General features: G+C 38.9%; 1 protein-coding gene across 1 annotated transcript in view; it reads left to right on the forward strand.

Moving 5' to 3' along the window:
- Positions 1-19,573, forward strand: part of LOC124264370 (opsin-5-like) — a 41,619-nt gene extending 22,046 nt beyond the window's left edge. The window contains exons 2-5 of the mRNA XM_046699122.1: positions 10,980-11,162; positions 11,785-11,892; positions 13,504-13,829; positions 15,435-19,573. Coding sequence (XP_046555078.1) covers positions 10,980-11,162; positions 11,785-11,892; positions 13,504-13,829; positions 15,435-15,728 — 911 coding nt within the window. The 3' untranslated portion in view covers positions 15,729-19,573. The remainder of the gene's footprint in view (positions 1-10,979; positions 11,163-11,784; positions 11,893-13,503; positions 13,830-15,434) is intronic.
- The last annotated feature ends 562 nt before the right edge of the window (positions 19,574-20,135 follow it).

Consider the following 20,135-nt stretch of genomic DNA (forward strand, 5'->3'; position numbering starts at 1 on the left):
TTGGCTAGGAATAATGCCTTGTTTGAGCACGGAAAATCGATATGTCGCTAAATGACGATATCGTAAAACCTAAACATTAACTTGCCTGACAGTACTGAGCTTGTTAATCGATTTCTCCTGAAGTCATATTCACTGATTGATACTTTAAGATACTTCGTATTATCAGTGTCAGAGAACATACAACGATAAATCGGATTTTTTTTAAAAGGGTATTATGTTCACACAAAATCAATATCTATATCAACAAAAGGAGTATCCTTGTCAACGAAAAGGAATATCCATATTTAGTGAGTGAGTGAGGGAGTGTGGTTTTACGCCGCTTTTAGCAATATTCCAGCAATATCACGGCGGGGGACACCAGAAATGGGCTTCACACAATGTACCCGTGTGGGGAATCAAACTCGGGTCTTCGGCGTGACGAGCGGACGCTTTAACCACTGGGCTACCCCACCGCCCCAATATCCATATTAACGAACAGGAACATCTTAACTCACAATGAGAAATAGCAATATTAACAAAGAGGAATATTTTTATTGACAAATGTGCATATTAGTATTCTCATAGAAGAATAGCTATATTTACAATAAGGAATTTCTATATTTACAACAGGAATACCTTTATTTACAAAGAGGAACAGCTCTTTTCACAAAGAATAATATGTTCAATGGAAAAGAGGAATATCTGTATTCACAATTGCAAAGAGGAAAATCTTTATTAGCAAAGAGGAATATCTTGTTTACAAAGACGAATATCTTGTTTACAAAGAGGAATAATTTCATTGACAAAGAGGACTATTTGTATTCACAAAGAGGGAGATATATATTCACAAAGAAGAATAGCTATCTTCACAAAGAGGAATATATGTAATCACAAAGAGGTAATGTTCTTAAATAAGTTCATTATCAGTGACTCTTGGGTCACAATATGTCTGTATACAATGACTGAAGCTACAACATATGGTCAACCTGATTACATATATCACCCCGGGGTGTGTGTATTTAATCAAGGGACGGTGGGGTAGACTAGTGTTTCGCTCGTGAAGCCGAAGACCCGGGTTCGATTCCCTACATTGGTACAAAATATGTGAAGCCCATTTCTGGTGTCCCCCACAGTACTGTTGCTGGAATATTGCCAACAACGGTGTAAAACCATACTCACTGACTATTTAATCAAACGATGTCAGCTTTATCCTATTAAAGCCAGATAAGAAACTTGTTACTTCGGATCAGTCAGATCAGCTTACTCTTAAAGCCTCCCTGACTTCGCGTTAATATGATGATATGAAGCATTCGACCAATACTCCGAGCACGTATTGCATATTTAATAATGTTGACAATTTCATTGATATAACGGCGTCGGTAGAAAAAAGTAAGAAGTGCAGTGTGCCGAATTCTGTCACTTTGGTAAAACATCGGAAATGACTCTCTATTAACTGACATGAGCTTGTATGTATTTTTATTACATCACAATGTCTATTATGTAATTATCAATTACCTTTTTGTCTTTGTCCATCTTGTAACTTTTATTTTTATGATAATAGTATTATAACTCATGCACCATGTTTTTGGTGGCGTTTTTGAGTTGAATGAAGAACTTCAAATGGAGTATTTTCATGTCTTTATAACATGCCTATATGCCTGAAGACACACAAAGTTTAATCGTTTTTGATCACATTCACTGATGTGTTCATTGGCAACGCCTATGCTGGTTTGAACATGTGCTATTCACGGGCATTGTCTGAGTGCGGGGCACTACCGGGTAGAACAAACGGGCGGATGCATGGCGTCTTCACTCAGATGTCCTGTGATCGATGCATATATTGATCTTCGATATTTTGACTTTTATTCCCAGTGGAATTTCCTTCGTCATAGAATCCAAACCGGTTTTTCTTGCGTTAAAGTTATATATTATCAGTATGTTTAGTTCTGGTTGTGAAATATGCTGTTGCATGTGTAAAAATAACCACGATTGACAAATCTAACCAAAACTCCATGTACTATTTTGGATATTTCAATCAAAATTTCATATCCACTAGCACTAAATTTAAGGTAAAAGGGAATTAAAATCGTACATGTGAATGATATTCTGCGTTTGGACGTTTGAATTTTCAAAAATATGTGATATGGGATTGATTTGTTGGTTGGTTTGTTGTTTAAAGCAGCACTCAGCAATATTCCAGCAATATTGCGGCGGTCTGTAAATAGTCGAGTCTGGCAATCCAGTGATGAACAGCATGAAATCGATCTACACAATTGGGATACAATGACATGAGTCAACCAAGTCAGTGAGCCTGACCACCCGATCCCGATAGTCGTCATTAACGACAAGCATGGGTTGCTGAAGACCAATTCTAACCTGGATCCTGTGATATGGGAAACACTATTGCAACAGATGGTCGATAATGGTCATTTTTCAGCAGTTAAGTTGTTGTGTCAGGTTAGCAGTAACTGTTTAAACTTTATTCAACACTCATCTGGGTTATGTTCTCTGTCATGTTAGCCTCTGGACTTGAAGATAGTTAAAGCACGATAAACATGGTGGGCGAGCTGTCTCTGGCGCCGCGCTAGAAAATGACAGATCCCCACTTGTGACCGGGTGTAAAAAAGCCTTGGAGCTAACATTACTTGCAGGCTCTTTCAGTTCTGTGACAACCCCAAGTGTGCAGTACATAACCTTGCGCACTTAAAAGAACCCACTCATCCGATGGTAGGTGACCAGATGGTGGACACAAGAACACGTGCAGAGACCTAGTTGCGGGTATAGTAACGTGCAGTATCATTACAATATACTGTGACTATGTGTCCCAGTTCACCCAGCTGCAAATGGGTACCTTGTGAGGATGAAGCTGTGTAATATCTCGCTGGGCCTAACAGGCTGCATGAGTTGAATACTCCCCAGGGAGTTGAGTTGGTTGAAAGAATGTCAGAAAAAACACATACGTTGATCAAGGGAACATTCCAGCGCCTTGAGCATGTACTAGTTACGTGGACATGTGCGCTATATCCTGTAATTATAAACACTGTTAGAGTAGGTTACGATTTCTCATTGAAACTCAACAATGGAGGATTGGCTTATTAATGGCTCACCCTAGAATTTATATACATTTAAAAATATGTCTGTTGTATAAGTCTTATTCTGAGATGACATTGGCCTTTATGACGTCACAGAATGTATATTATTAAACACATAGACATATATACTTTGTGCTTGTTATGAGACACCTTTGTTCCTGGCAAGGTGTACTCGACTACTTTGCACTCGACAATTCTTTTCTGGGGTTCTAACGACACCGTATTTTAATATCTGTGCTTTGATGGATTGAAATAACACACAATTTGTAGGGAATGCGATGCATGACGTCAAAGATGACCAGAAATAGCCGTGAACAAGTCTTGTCATTAGGAAAAATTGATCTTGCTTCGGATATTCATATGACACTGGCAACGACGGTCAATTGACTACGAATATAGATGGTATAGTATAGCAGTGACATTAATAGAAGGAAATCGTAATTCAGATCGGAGGTGAAATAGTGGTGGAATGATAAGTGATGATATAAGCAATATGATAAAGTGTATAAAAAAGTGTATGTGAGAGAAGTTTGGTAATAGGAGTTTAGGGATTCAAATTTTAATGTGTTGTTTACTGTAAAGCACACTTTGGTCGATAAGCAACGTTGATGGCGGAGAGGGAGTGGATGGGTTGCTGTCTTCTTTAGTTTGACTTCTGAGAGTTTCTTAGGCTTAGATCCTGCGGCTTAAGCAGGAATAATGTGGTGCCACTTAAGGCAAGTGACATTCTCCGACATATGCTTTTGTTTACCAAGCAGTGAGTGGGGATAAGACGGTAATGGGACTGTTAATCTTCCATCCAGTCACAGTTTATGCTGCATGATCCCCATGGAGCTGAGAATGAAATACGAATGCACACTGTAATTTGGCGTATTATGAATGGACTTATTTCTTTTATAATTATTTCTGAGTGAGTGAGTTTGGTATTACGCCGCTTTTAGCAATGTTCCGCGGGGACACCAGAAATGGATTCACACATTGTACCCATGTGGGGAATCGAACCTGGGTCTTTGGCGTGATGAGCGAACGCTTTAACCACGGGGCTTCCCTACCGCCCACCGTCCCAACAATTTCTTGGAGGTATTAATTGGAACCACATATGAACATCACTATTTGTGACAGCGTATGTGATAGAACTGTGAAAGCCATTACATCAACGTGTACTCAAGGTCGAGTGGGGCGATGTTGCAGGTTTGTGTCTGGAAAAGGGTTCATAAATACAATCGGCTGAGTGAGTGAGTGAGTGAGGTTTTACGCCACTTCCCAACATTTCAGCAACATCACCAGAACAAGAAATGGACTTCGCATATTGTACACTCGTCGGTGCATTGACCACTAAGCTTCCCCCACTGACCACAGCTGGGATTTTGACACAGATCCCTTACGAAACTATGTGGACTGTAAGATCAGCAATTTAACACGCATTCAGACAGGATCGAGGACGTGTCTCGTTAGCCTAACAGTTGTAAACGTTGTAACGAGTTTACTTCACGGAGGGCAGTGTTTAAGGCATATTCAGTTATTCCTGAAAGGTCGACGTTACCAGGGTCTATTAGGGAGTAAAGTAATGTACAACTTTTGTTGTAAAATCGATGTCAGATGTGAATCAGCATTACCCAAACAAATAAAATGTTGCCCTACATGTACTTCGTCTCAAAGATCACCCTGCTTCACTAGAGTGAGTGAGTTAATATACAGCGTCACATCGGCAATATTTCAGCCATATCGTGACGAGAACACTTCCATTGCTTCACTAGAGATTGTTGTACAAGTTTTGATATTATTGAATATAAAGATGTATAGTACTGCTTGGTAACTGATGCAAAAAAATAGTACCAAGTCAAACGTAATTAACACTGAAGAATGAAACGTATTTGTATTTAAACACTAAAGATGAATAACAGTCAAATACCTTTGTGTCGACGTTAAAGGGACAGAAGTAAATACTTCGAGACATCCGATGCTCAATACAACCGCGAAATAATGCTCAATGAGGAATACGCAGACACCCAGTGTTTAGACTACAGTAAGTTCGACGCAACTGGTTTGACTGTGTAACAATTTAAACAGACTTCAAGACATTTGGTTATCCAGAGTGAGTGAGTTTAGTTTTACGCCGCACTCAGCAATATTCCAGCTATATGGTGGTGGTGTGAAATTAATCGAGTCGGGACCAGACAATCTAGTGATCAACAGCATGGGCATTAATCTACGCAATTGGGATACGGTGACATGTGCCAACCAAGTCAACAAGCCTGACCACCCGATCCCGGTTATCCAGAATTGAACTGATTGAGTTACGATTACTTTACGCCGTTTGGAAGAATAACTTTCCATTAAAGCGGGAAACACAAGAAATATGCTTTCCTGCAAAATGGAAGATTTGGACATAATAAAGTTATAGGTCAAGGGAGCTGATGTGACGGATTACTTCATTTTAACGTATGATGCTACTCCCGACATATTCACCATAATATTCCTCATATTTCTAACTTTTTTCACATTACTCATATTTGTGATATTGTCACTTTTGGCATATTTCTCACATATATCATATGATTTATTTTTTCACATATCACAGATTTGTCATATTCTCTCATTTTCACGTTTCTCATATTTTTCATACTTGTCACATTTCTCGTATTCTCACACTGCTCGTTTTCTCACATTTCACATAATTTCCATATTCTCACATTTTTACTATTTGTCACATTTCTCATATTTTTCATGTTTCACATTTCACATATTTTCTCACACTCTCCTATTCTCACATTTCACATATTTGTCACATTTCTACTATTCTCACATTTCACATATTTGTCACATTTCTCGTATTCTCACATTTCACATATTTGTCACATTTCTCACATTTCTCACATTTTGTCACATTTCTCGTATTGTTACATTTATCGTTTTTTTCTCACATTTCTCATAGTTTCACATTTCCCATATTTCTCGCATTTCTCATATACTCACTGTGGTAACCCACTTATTCTGTGTTTATCTTACATTATTTGTGTAAAGAAATCTTACAACACCCAAACGCTTAAATATCACATTGTGGACAAACTGAGTCAGACATTTGTCACTGATCCATAGGAAATATTCAGCACCGATGTATAAAGATAAGTTAAATATAATCTACCGTTCAATATATTAAGACCCTCCATATGATTGACACTCCATTTCTAATATAATTTCCCACATGTCTCACATGTCTCATGTTTCTCGCATTTCTCACATTTATCATGTATGTTACGGAGACGTATTGCAAAAGAAATTTATTTGTCTCCAAATGAACAACTTTAAATCATGTTAAAGGAACGAACAAGAAAAGAACGCTAAATATGGATAAGAACTTTAATACTTTTAGAAGTGGGATGAAAATGAAAATGAACCATACATAACTACATGTATATAACCAAAAACATTAATCAAACTATGACTAAATCTGAAATAGTCAATTCTTCTCAGTAGTAGTCTACAAATGCACTGTCCGAAGTTCAAACGAAATTAAGAACAGGAAAATCCTATTACAGGTAACGCTGTATGGTCATATAGAAATTCAAAAATCGAAAATGAAACTTTGATAGCAACAAAAAAGATTATGAACCCGTTTTCTCGTTGAGATGAAAATATTCAATATCAGGGCGTTATATTTATAGAACTGTAAATTAGTGTGAACGAGAAATGTGTCTAGGGAAACACAACACATTTCAAATATCAAAATATTTATTCATTAATTTGTCTAAGCAAAGTCAGTTGAAGCTATTTGAGCTTTTGTGATTATGGAGCTATGAAGACCTTTCTAAGAACATTTTCATTTTCGTTTATTAGAAAATACTCACTGTCAAACAAGCACCCCTTCTATATACTTTAAAACACGACAGACATCCCTGTACATTGCATTAATGAAAATAGTTATTCCTCGGCAAGACTTTAATATTGACAATACTGAAAATAGACACTTCTGATTCATAATATTTTGTTTTATTATTTCACTATGACCAATGTGTACCTGAAGGTAGAAAAGTATGATACTTTTCCATTATGGATCAACTTCTAAAATGCCAATCAACAGATCGTGTACCTGAGGTGTTAATGTTTGCCAGACATATTCTAAGTCTAGCTGGATTGAACAGTTATTTCTGTCAGAAGTTTTCATAAACATCTGACCATAAAGACCATTTTGTACAAACATTGATCTTTGGCATACAAATTGAAACATTGAGAGATTATGTATGTTTATAAGGAATAACTATATATTGGAAATAGAATTGATTAACCTCAACAAATCTCTGCAAATGTTTCTTATTGTTTGGAACATCTAATCGTTATTAAAGGATGAGGAATACTATTTGCCGACCGGAGGTAGAACATGGAACAATTCGTCCTTAGTTAACAGGTAATGCACGTTATTCAATAGTCCGAGCATTACAATCACAAACTTTATATTTCAAAAGTATGAAGATTTTTTTTCAATATGTTTTCCTGAATTTCAGACCCGTGAAGATCCGGGGTAGAATAGGTCTTCAGCAACCCATGCTTGCCATAAAAGGCGACTATGCTTGTCGTAAGAGGCGACTAACGGGATCGGGTGGTCAGGCTCGATGACTTGGTTGACACATGTCATCGGTTCCCAATTGCGCAGATCGATGCTCATGCTGTTGATCACTGGATTGTCTGGTCCAGGCTCGATTATGTACAGACCGCCGCCATATAGCTGGAATATTGCTGAGTGCGGCGTAAAAATAAACTCACTCACTCACTCGCTCCTGAATTTCAAACCGTCATGATCAACCGATTATAAAATTTAGTCTCATAACATTTATCAGTTATACATATCTGTGAATGTCAACTTGCTCGCACGATATTTATCAACAAATAATAGCAAAACTGTCAGGAATAGTAATCCGACAAAACACAATGCACAATGCACCCATGGCCATATAACCACTAGAAGATATAAACCAAAGAATGTTTTTCTCCTAATTTACTGTCAAGGAAATTATATACTGCCCAGCCTTACAGATTTGTATCGATTTGCTGTCAGTGAAAACATAAAATATTCTTTTGCGGAAATAAACCATTCTTTTCGAAATTGAAATTTATTGTATTATATCGAACTATAAACACTATCTTCACTTTCCAGCACTTTCCCACTAGGGTGTATGTATTGAGCACCCTTTACTCCAGTACCATTCTATAAATGTTAGTTGATCATTTTTATTGAGACACGGCCACTTCTGTCGTATAAAGCGACTCAACGTAATGTGCGTCCCTTTGGTACAATAGAATCATATGACTGTGGGTTCGAATACCGGTTCGTCCGATTATGTGTGTAGGTTGGCATACCCGTCCTTCTGGGTTTCAGCAAAGTGGCAAACGTCGGGCTTGTCCCAACACCATGCTAACACACAGGAACAATTGATTTGCTTGTTATTCAAAGACATGAATAACATATTACGTTGAACTGTATACTATAGCTGTTTGTTTGAGTGGTGTTTCACGCCGCACCCAGCAATATTCAAGCTATAAGTCTGAAAATAATCGCGCCTGGACCAGACGATCCAGTGATCAACAACATGAGCATCGATCAATTGGGATATGATGACATGTGTCAACAAAGTCAGCGAGCCTGACCACCCGACCTCGTTAAACGCGTCGTACGACAAGCGTGGGTTGCTAAAGATCAATTCTAACGCGAGTCTCGTTAAACAACCGATAGCCATTCTGAAGTAGAATTGGTCCAAAGTAGCACATTCCTGAGAAGAAAGTGAAAGGATTTTTTCAGGTGATTGCGTGATATGCTACCCTCACGACATCGGGCGGTGTTCACTACATCAACCACTGGTTTGGTTTTGACAGACTAAATTATTTACAGGTTGGCGCGTCTCGATGGACGGAAGATACTTTTATCTGCAGGTTCAGTGAATAAGACAGCTGAATAAATGCTGAGGAAACTTGCAGCAAATGTCTCGATGAACGACAAGTCCCAGAAGCCAGCACGATGTCATGGTCTCCTAATTGGATGAGCTTAATCTGCAACACAAATACCACCGGAGGCGGTTTTTACTTCATCGACCTTCATCCCGGAAAGGAAGCGATACAATCATCTTCATGGTTCCGCCGACGGCCAATTATTATCGACCTTGGCATTGGTCCTATCAGAACGCGGTTAATGTGACAAACGCCACATTGCTCTAAAATTCCCTACCTGTGTCCATTGCTGTATCAATCACAGAGGCTTTCAGTGTCAACGGGTCATGAGTAATGCGTTCCAATAAATCCATGAATGTTTTTCATTGTCAGTAGAATGACAACATATATTTACCTGAATACATGAATACGGAAGTTGTAAGTTGATACTGCGTGTCTATTTTGGGCACCTGAATGTATGAACGGAGACACTTTGTGTAGTATATTATTGTTCATTGGACGCCGCATGCAGCATTAATCCAGATGTCTAACGGCGGTCTGCTAAGAACGAATCTGTATCAAACAATGCAGTGATTGACTTCATGAGCAATTCTACTCAATTTGGATACGATAACATGACCAATTGAGCAGGCCTGACCACCTGGCCACCTGATCCCTTTCTTACTCCAAGTACAGCTCCTTCTCGTGTAAGCATGGGTTCTTGAAGGTCAAATCTACCCTGAATCTTCACAGTTGTCAATGTACAACAAAACGTAAATAGAAGAAGTGTATATTTACCAAAATAATGCTTGCATCTTATACTTTAAATTGTACCTGGCACCTGGACCTATTAACTATATTGATGATTTATTGATTTGTTTAAAAAGGAATTGAAAAAAGTCCCCGCGACCTTCTTCATGGCACAGTGCGTCACTGGGTCCGGATATGTCAGTGTTGTTTGACGCCGCAAAATTTCAGCTATATACTGAAGGAAACGAATAAAGGAACACATGGAAGTACAAGTGTTCCTTGATTCTTATTGCACAGTTGGTGAAATTCTGGAAATAAATAAAGGAACATGTGTACTTTCATGTGTTCCCTTATTTGTTTCCATGAGTATATATGAAGATGCACTTTACTTAAGGAATTTGGGCCAGTGAGTGAGTGAGTTTAGTTTTACGCCGCACTCAGCAATATTCCAGCAATATTCCAGCGGTCTGTAAATAATCGAGTCGGGACCAGACAATCCAGTGATCAACAGCATGAGCATCGATCTACGCAATTGTGAACCGATGAAATGTGTCAACCAAGACAGCGAGACTGACCACCCGATCCCGTTGGTCGCCTCTTACGACAAGCATGGGTTACTGAAGATCAATATTTTAACCCGGACATTCACGGGTATTTTGGCCAGTGGGTGATAGCATGAGAGTAAGGTGATACACAAATAGCACCGGGGATGACCACACTATGTGGTTCAGTGACCTCGTAGGTCAAGTATTGCTATCTGAATGTCTATACCGGATATCCAAGATGATTTGACGACATCGAAATCTTTCTCGAGAACACCCGGTGTCATGAGTAGGAGAATGCGTTGTCGACTGAGCTTGTTGAGTTTGTCGCTTCCTTTCAGCACGGAAGAGTTTCACCTCTTTTTCACAGGGATGGATCTGGGTTGGTCCAGTCGTCACAGAGCTGCGTCCCATAGGCGGGCCGGAGTCCTATAGCATTGGGTTCGAATCCCGGCTGATTATGTTTCTAGGCTTGTGATTTGGTTTAACTTCCGAATCCATCTACGGCATGACATAACTGAAATATTACTAATAGCGAAGTTTAGATTCAATGACACGTACGGCGAAAAAACCCAATGAATGTCCCCAATACGTTTTGAATCAATGTAAAATGTTGCCAAAAAGAAGTGCACATTTGTAATAAGGTTTTCAAAAATGACTATCGAAAAGTCAAATATACATTTTTTATCTGTTTCAGACCTCATAGCCATTCCTCTCAACACACTCGTCATATGCCTTGCATACCGGCTCCGGAGGTCATTTACTGCCTGTGATTATTACATAGTCAATCTAGCCATCTCGGACCTCGGACATCCGCTGATGGGGTACCCGATGACCATCGCTGCCACCTTTTCACATAGGTGGACATTTGGAAAAATAGGTAAGACACACACAGAAACATTTCCGTCCAAGGCGAATTGCTTTACGTCATGAAATGGACGATCTGAAACTGGGTTCCACAGTGTGGAAGGAAGGAGGACAAGGTGTTCTCCAGTCACTACTAAGAACCAGGTTCAATTCCAAAACAAAGGGCTTGATGTTTAACGCAGTACTCGGCAATATTGCAGTTACATGGCGGTCGTCTAGGCCAGACAATCCAATCATCATGAGCATCGATGTACGCAATTGGTATACGATGACATGTGTCATCCAAGTCAGTGAGCCTGACCACCCTATCCGGTTAGTCGCCTGTTACAACAAGCATGGGTCGTATTCCATTTGCGTAGATCAATGTTCCTGCTGCTGATCACTTGATAGTCTGGTCCAGTCTCGATTATTTATCGACAGCCGCCAAATAGCTGGAATATTGCCAAACAACACACAGTATTCCACATCTTTGTACATTATACATTTGCAAAATTATAACTATAAACTCTTTCCTATTCTTTTTGTAATATCATAATATACATTATGTAATGGCATTGTTATCGATTTTGGCAGCAATATTTCTCTTCAAGACTTGATGTGTACCATATCCTCTAGTATATGTATCTCTGCTGCAGGTTGTGATATAAATGGGTTTCTTGGCTTCTACTTCGGTGTAAACAGCATGACAACCCTCGGGGTGATGAGCCTTGTACGTTACGTCTCAGTGAAGAGGCCAGCATTAGGTCAGTATGTTATGTCCCTGTGGAATGCAGACAACTAGGTTTGGTCCCATCGCTCTGATTCTTCTTGTTACTGGCTTGATAATTAGATCGGAGTCTCTGGCCTGGTTAACTGATGTAATTAAATACTTGCTTGTCTGTCCCACATTCCTGTGTACATACCGCTGTGATACTGTAACGTGAAAACGTGCGGAGTTTGACGTGCCTTTGCATGTGTTTGTGATAATTAGCACCTCTGTGGCAGGATACGCTGTGCACGAAATCGTCAATTCATACAGAGTTGTAATGGTAACGTGCAATGGACTCTGCTTTTATTCAAGCTTGAAATTCGTAAGATTATGGAAACGTTTGTAGTCGCTTGATACTTGCACTTCTTTCATATGCACCCGTGAAGACCTGGGTCAGAATTGGTCTTCAGCAACCCATGCTTGTCGTAAGAGGCGACTAACACGATCAAATGTCAGGCTTGATGGCTTTGTTGACACATGTCATCGTATTCCAATTGAATAGACAGATGCTCGTGTTGTTGATCACTCTCAGGTCCGGACTCGATTATTTACAGCCCGCTGCCATATAGCTGGAATATTGCTGAGTGCGGCGTTAAACAACAAACAAACAAACTATATATGTATCTCGTATCAAGTTCCGCGTTTACCTCATCGCACGGTCCGGCTCGGAAATGGCCAACACAATAAAACAATACGTACTCAATGTATGTCTGGCACAGGGGAAACAGGACGGTGGGGTAGTCCAGTGATTAGCATTCGCCCGTCACCAGAGACCCGGATTCGATGCCTCACATGGGTACAATGTGTGAAGCCCATTTCTGGTGTCCCCCGCCGTGATGTTGCTGGAATATTGCTAGAAGACTCACTCACTCAAAGGGGGAACATTCTTGTCGTGTGATCACTTGTATCCTCCTACAAGTCCTGTCTACTGTGGACTACTTATCGTCTTCATGTCTACGTCATAAGTCGATCAGGAACGTAAACAATATACTGACTCACTCAAGGTGGTATATCCTTTCCACATTCAAGCGTTTCTTCCGCTTATTTAATTCCTTCAAAAGAGATATGATTTGCATGAAGGCTATGACAAACATAACACACAATGGTTCACACATGGATGTTTACAGAGAGTTATTTCAGTCTTCAGGTAACACAAGAGAATGAATGACCTTACTGTGAAGAATTCCTGAACCAGGAAAAGTTTAACATGACATTAACATTTGATGACTGATATCATCTTTTCAATGCATAATAAGTATCATTTACGGATCCGTGAATTGAATATTTCCGCTCACAAGACCATATGTCACTTATTTCTCTTTCATACTGCTTGCACGGAACAGTTTGACCAGCATAGTTTCTAAACCTGTACGAAAAAGAATGATTCCAAATGGTTTTCTTGAAACGATAATTGGGTTATCCGGGGTAAAAATGTGCTGTGCCTTGATTATTAGCGCTATGATCATACCTAGTGTGGAGTTTGGCGCTATATAAATGGACACATTATTATTATTATTAATAACCGACTCGGACTACGAAAATTGTTCTTGTACGCAATTTCTTTTTGGTTAGTGTTTAATTAATTATTTATTTTCTTCTGTTTCAGTTCAAGTACACAACCGATGGAAAGTCATCACCAGTCTCCTTGCCATTCATTCTTATGCGTTCTTTTGGGCCATAACTCCATTGGCCGGTTGGGGCATGTACGATGTAGAACGATATGGCCTCTCTTGTACCCTTCTGTGGAGTCACCCAAACAAATCTTACCTTTTAAGCAGTTTCGTGTTTTGCCTAGCGCTGCCTATTTCTGCCATGGCCTTCAGTTACATCTCCATAACAAGCATAAGCACGGCAACCAGGCAGAAAATGTTACGGTGGAAGCAAAACACACGTTGGAAACAGTGGTCATTACAGGAGCTGCGTCTGCTAAAAGTACGGTATTCCTGCATTGTCTTCTTTCTTGAATGTTAGCCCAACCTTGTAGTGGAGAATTTGTGGATGCCAACTTCTCTGTTATAAGGAGCACAACTTTTCGGAAGGTGTTCTTACCCCTTCATCACTTAACCTGGTGAAGGAGTAAGAATATACCCCCAAACCTTGTATTACTCATAAGTTACATGTATATAGACCCATGAAGAACCGGGCTAGAATCAGTCGACAGCAACCTACGTTTGTCGTAAGAGGCCACTAAAGGGTGGTCATGTTTGCTGACTTGGTTGACACATGTCATCGTATCGCAATTGCGTATATCCATGCGTATGCTGTTGATCACTGGATTGTCTGGTCCAGACTATTATTTACAGACCGCCATAAAGTTGGGAAGTTACTGCATTAACAAACAAACATAAATTATATAACTAATGAAAATGACATCCACAAATGCTCCCCGTTAAGTATATTACTTTTCAGCGCCATTCAAGCACAAGCCCATAATTCGTAATACACGACAGTCCATACACACAGTACATTATTCCTGCCTTCTGAGTGAGTGAGTTTAGTTTTACGCCGCACTCAGCAATATTCCAGCTATATGGCAGCGGTCTGTAAATAATCGAGTCTGGACCAGACAATCCAGTGATCAACAGCATGAACCATCGATCTGCGCAATTGGGAACCGATGACATGTGTCAACCAAGCCAGCGAGCCTGACCACCTGATCCCGTTAGACGCCTCTTCCGACAAGCATGGGTTGCTGAAGGTTCATTCTAACCCGGACCTTTACGGTTCCTGCCTTCTGTGTTCCATACTTTTTGGTAAAGACACTTTTGTGAAATGTCACTGACACGTGTTATTTAAAAAAACGCATACAAACACTTTGGTTGTTAGTCGTATGAAGAAGAGGTTGTCTATTTGCTCCTAAACATAAAAGGGGCGGTGGGGTAGCCCAGTGGTTAAAGCGTTCGCTTGTCACGCCGAAGATCCTGGTTCGATTCCCCACATGGGTACAATGTATGAAGCCCATTTCTGGTGTCCTCCGCCGTGACATTGCTGGAATATTGCTAACAGCGGCGTAAAACTAAACTCACTAATTCACTAAACATAAAAAAGATCATCACAGCGACCAATGTCTAACTTAAGTTTATCCCAACTGCAAAGCTATATTACACATTATAATCCTGTCTAATAGTCCTTTTAAGATGTGTATCAGTTGTGTAACTGTTCATAAAACACTGGAATCGAAGGAAAATCCAAACAATTACAAACTATGTTTAATAGGGAAGGATAACAATATATTGATTAACAACTTGTATAACAGAGTGAGGGCGACGTTTCGATGTAGGTTCTAACGCCGTTATCAAGCACTTGCTTGATAGAACCTTCACCGTCGCTCTCACTGTAGTTGTGAAATTGTCCCTCCACATATTGTTATCCTTCCTTACTGCTCCAACTTCTAAATGCCTCTAGAATATGTTAGGTAGTAACAGTTCGCTTGATGTTGATTTTGACTTTTATACCACGAAAGTAATAATGTTTCATTTTATATATTATGTGATAATTATGCATTGTTTACAATGTAGCAACATTTTGTCTTTCCAGGTAACAATTCTAATGCTATCGGTGTTTGTCCTTGCCTGGACGCCCTACGCTATCGTGAGTATGATCGAAGCCTTTGCTTCCAACGTCACAATTCCCATGTATGTTTCCCTTGTGCCAGCCCTATGTGCCAAAGCATCTCACATCCTAGATCCACTTATATATTTCGGAATGAATAAAAAGTTCAAGCGGTTGATGCCGTCGCTGTTCAACCTTTCAACGCTCCAGGACGGTGAGCGCACTCCCAGCAGCGTTGGACAATCAGCAACGCCAAGGAAGATGCTGTTTTCAATGTAATGTCTCCGTGTGCCCATCATTCGTGCTCAATGGTTATGCAGTACAACGAATGCCTTTCAGGAGACCATGTTCAATGTGTGATAACGTGAACAGAAGAAGCTGAAGTTGTGAAATTTCTCATTTATAGACATCTATGTGCAGGGATGCGTGCAGTATTACCGTTATGTGATGATGACGAGTACCATGAACACCTACTAATGCCTCTGTATTTCTACCGTGCGATCCATTGTTCATGCCTTTGCGTGACACTTTCGAAATTTCAGTTGGATGTGAATAACCGTGTGTGTTTTATGTGGAAATATGATTCAGGGAAAAGTGAAGGGAAGAGATTTCGGAATATTTGTTCAAACGCAATGTGTTTAACGTTGTTGTAAACTATTTGTTCACTGAATCAAAGTGTGTGGTTATTTTTTACTCTTAACAATCATGCTGCTGACATGAGAATCATTTTGTGCCAGTCTCCATATTCAAAAAGTGTGTTCAGTTAAGTAACTCTTCATTGTATGCTTACTGAGACGTTCATGGCAATCCCTAATGAAATCCTCCATTGAACCGTTCATGGAATCCTACATTTGATTCTTCATGAACTTCTTCATTTAACGGTTTATGGATCCTTCATTAATTCTTCATTTCATTCTTCCTGGGATCCTTTATTGACATGCATGGAACCTTCATTTAATCATTCATGGATGTTTTTCGCGGAGTTATTTACAGAATTCCAACTGGAATCCTCCTTGGAATCCTTTTATTAATCCTTATTAATGATTGGAGGATTTCTTTGAGATGAATTGTATACAACAACATATATACATACAGGGATTATGATGACAGTGCCTATATGCACATGATGTTTGCCCTTCACTTTATGACATATACCTCTTTAAAAAATCAAGTGTTCTTCAAACTGCTCTCAGAATATTTGTAAATATGTAACTACTGTTTAACTATCCATCCAATTACATTATGTTACACTTGAGATAACTTCCCACAGTACATATGACTAAGTTGAGCCATTGTTTAAGTCAGACATGTGTCAAGTATATTCTTGCAAATTTTACACCAGGCAAAACCAAATTGAGTCTTCATATTTTCTTAGGAATATTTTGTTGAAGGTAAAGTCAATAGCAAGATCCTAACTAAGCTAGTCCTGTTGTCTTGATTATAGTTTTTAAGACTCTGAATCTTTATGCGGTGATCTTACTAAGTATAGTTGTTGCTTGCTTGTGATACGATGACATGACTGTCAACCAAGTCAACGAGCCTGTCGTTGCTGAAGACCAGTTCTTACCAGGATCGTTACGGATAAGATCTTAGTATGCAACAGATTAGGCCGTTCAGCTATTCTTATATATATTCCCCGGTGGAAAATTAGTTGGGAAATAATTGGTTATTTAAACGATATTAGGCCATCATGGCAAATGCAATCAAAAGGAGACCCAATTGGTCACTTTGATTCCAACGACAAGCATTGGTGACTTGGGATATGTCCTACAAAGAATGTCCAAGGGATTGAAAGCGATTGTTTTCGCGGTAACATCATTCTGTAATAAGGATTCATAAATGTGCACATAATAAAATCAGAGTCCTCTAATCTACTCTACTTTCGGCGCAGCTTTCGTATTAAGATGTACATGATTTTAGTGCTTCTATTTAATAAACCCATGAACACTTGTTCGGGCATGAAGGCGCTGAATGTAACAATGTCTAGTAAACGTCCTTTTTGTACGGAAATTCATTAATCAATTTCAGGAATCAAAATATACTGAGGTAATGAAAGAACCCTTCTTTGTATGTGAACATGTGTTTGTATTAATTTGTTATTCACGATTTGTTAAGGCTGGAAAACGTTCGGGAACATCTGCCACGTAATTGTCCTATCATTGCATTCAACATCATGTGTTTATACATTATGACACTAATATACTATGTACAAATGTGTATTTACCGGTGCATGTGTCCTTACACATCTAATGGTCTGGGACCCGTTTTACAATCCGATCTGAGCGCTAAGGCGACCGTTACTCCTATTTCTGAATTAGGACTCACGATGATCGTAGCTCTGATCTCTCTTTTCAGAATAGGACCAGAACATTGCCACAGCATGTGATGAGACATTAAGAATATAAAGAAACACTGAGATATTGTTGATTGTTTAAAGGGTTTGTGTAACTTGAAAGGTACATGTAGTTATAAACAACTAAAATAGTAAAAGACATGATATATAAAGTTTCGTTTGATGCATGTTGTTATCTTTTTTAAGAAAACAATATTTAACATTGAACCGAACGCAAAGAGATAAATATAACCTTGATTACTTCAATATTATTAAAATGGTTTTGAAAAGAATTTGACGAGTATATATACAGTCTGAATGATATTCTGCGCACAATTGACACACCTTTTATGATTTGCACTATCATACTTATCTTCCTTTGTGTTACTGATTTTTTTCACTTTCATTATATACAGGGATCGTGAATATTTTTGCTGGATAATTTTATATTGTGACCAAACACACCGCATTATATCATATATTATCTCCCAAAATCTTCATGATCTATCATTTATGAGTTTTCCAGTTGAAGTATCTTTCTAGATACGTACTTTTTTCTGGTCTACTATGTATGGTTTGTACTTTTTTACATAACTAATATATCTTCAGTGTATGATCATATGAAATGTGACAATGAATTCAGATTCTGTTTTCATCATCGTCTTGAAGCACATTTCTGTGGGCAGTTTACTTCAGTTTGTAATATAGGGAAATGCATATAGTGGAACGGTAGGTATTCAGTAGCAAGACATGGAATAGTGATAAACTCTTCAGTATTCAGGTGATTACAAATACATGTTGTTATACAGAGAAATAAATGGGACTCCTACCGAATTGTTGGATGGCTGAGTAGAGAGACTACGTATATAGACTGGCTTGGCGGATAGGCACATACACCCTAGACATAGAAGTAATGTTGTGTTTGAATCCATGTTGCTACACGGAATTAAGTCGGATCGAGGCCTTGACGTCAGAACAGGGACACCATACTGCATACATCCCATTGTTTTGCTCTTTATGCTATATATGATATGCAATGTATGACGAAAATGAACTTCTTTGTTTAATGTGTATAAGAAATGAACGATATCCAGTTCTAAGGAAGATCAGATAGAGAACCGTTTATCATCAACGTTGGATCAAGATCTTAAAAGAAGATCGTTGTTCTACGAAACTTCGTTTTATGTCAGTGTTGGATGTGTATGGACAAGAATCCGCCAAAAACATCGCAAACACCGCCTTTGTACATCACTGATTTGCCTTGTCAGCAGAACTTTCAGTGAATCTAATTCAGTTCCGAATTTATGACAACGACGTTGTAAAAATATATATGTGAGCCATGATTGCCCATATAACAATTTTCACATTTGTCACATGTAAATACATGCCAGTGTAAGATAATCTGTTATTATTTTTCATTATCGTTCACCATCATTTACTGATTTTCCTGATTTCTTACTGTAAGAGACGTACTTTCCAGATGTACTTCGGCTGATTCGGGTGACTATGTTGCCTTTTCGTTTGTCAGACAACGAAAACAGTACACTCTGGGAATGTCTGTTGTCCATAAACCGATGTCTCTCTGTAAACATACTTTTGCCGTCAGTAAGTGTGGTTGACAACGATTATTGAGAAGCGTTGGGTTTGTTTTCAAATGGGGCAGTAAAATATAACTTATTGGATATTTTGCCGACAAACAAGATGTATACATTAGGGGTGTTCATCCTCGTGGTTTTGCATTCATTATTTATACCTGTGATGTATTTGACATGAATTAAAATGTTTCTATCTCTCCTGTTTGTCATTCTGCTTTGCACGTAACTGACTTTTAAAATGCAGTCTTTATTAATGTACACGCAACACCATCAACCCTAACAAACTTTTTGTGTATTCTATTATGTCTGCGATAGACGGCATTAGAATGTGGTGACGATCCGGGTAAAAACTGGTCTTCAACCCATGCTTGTTGTAAGAGGTGACAAAAGGGAGGTCAGGGTTGCTGGTGCATATCGTGGCCAAATTGCGTAGTTCGATGCTCATGATGTCAATCACTGGATTGTCTGTTCTAGACTCGACATTTTACAGATCGACGCCAAATAGCTGGACAATTGCTGAGTCTGGCGTTAAACAACAAGCAAACAAACAAAACAACGCCCTTAGAGGGATCACATTTGTGACGTACAGTGAATAGTATTCGACATTATACTTTATATCAAGAAGCATCACATCGCTTTAAAAGTATGGACCATGATATGGTGGTTTGTTTTAAATAAAGAAAAACACTTACTATTAATTCAAAATCAATATAATTAACAACAGACAAACAAATCAAGGCACCATTGTCAAAGCAATGA

The sequence above is a fragment of the Haliotis rubra genome, unplaced genomic scaffold, assembly GCF_003918875.1.
Source record: "Haliotis rubra isolate DU_JTF1 unplaced genomic scaffold, ASM391887v1 Scf92, whole genome shotgun sequence".
Lineage (NCBI taxonomy): Eukaryota > Metazoa > Mollusca > Gastropoda > Lepetellida > Haliotidae > Haliotis > Haliotis rubra.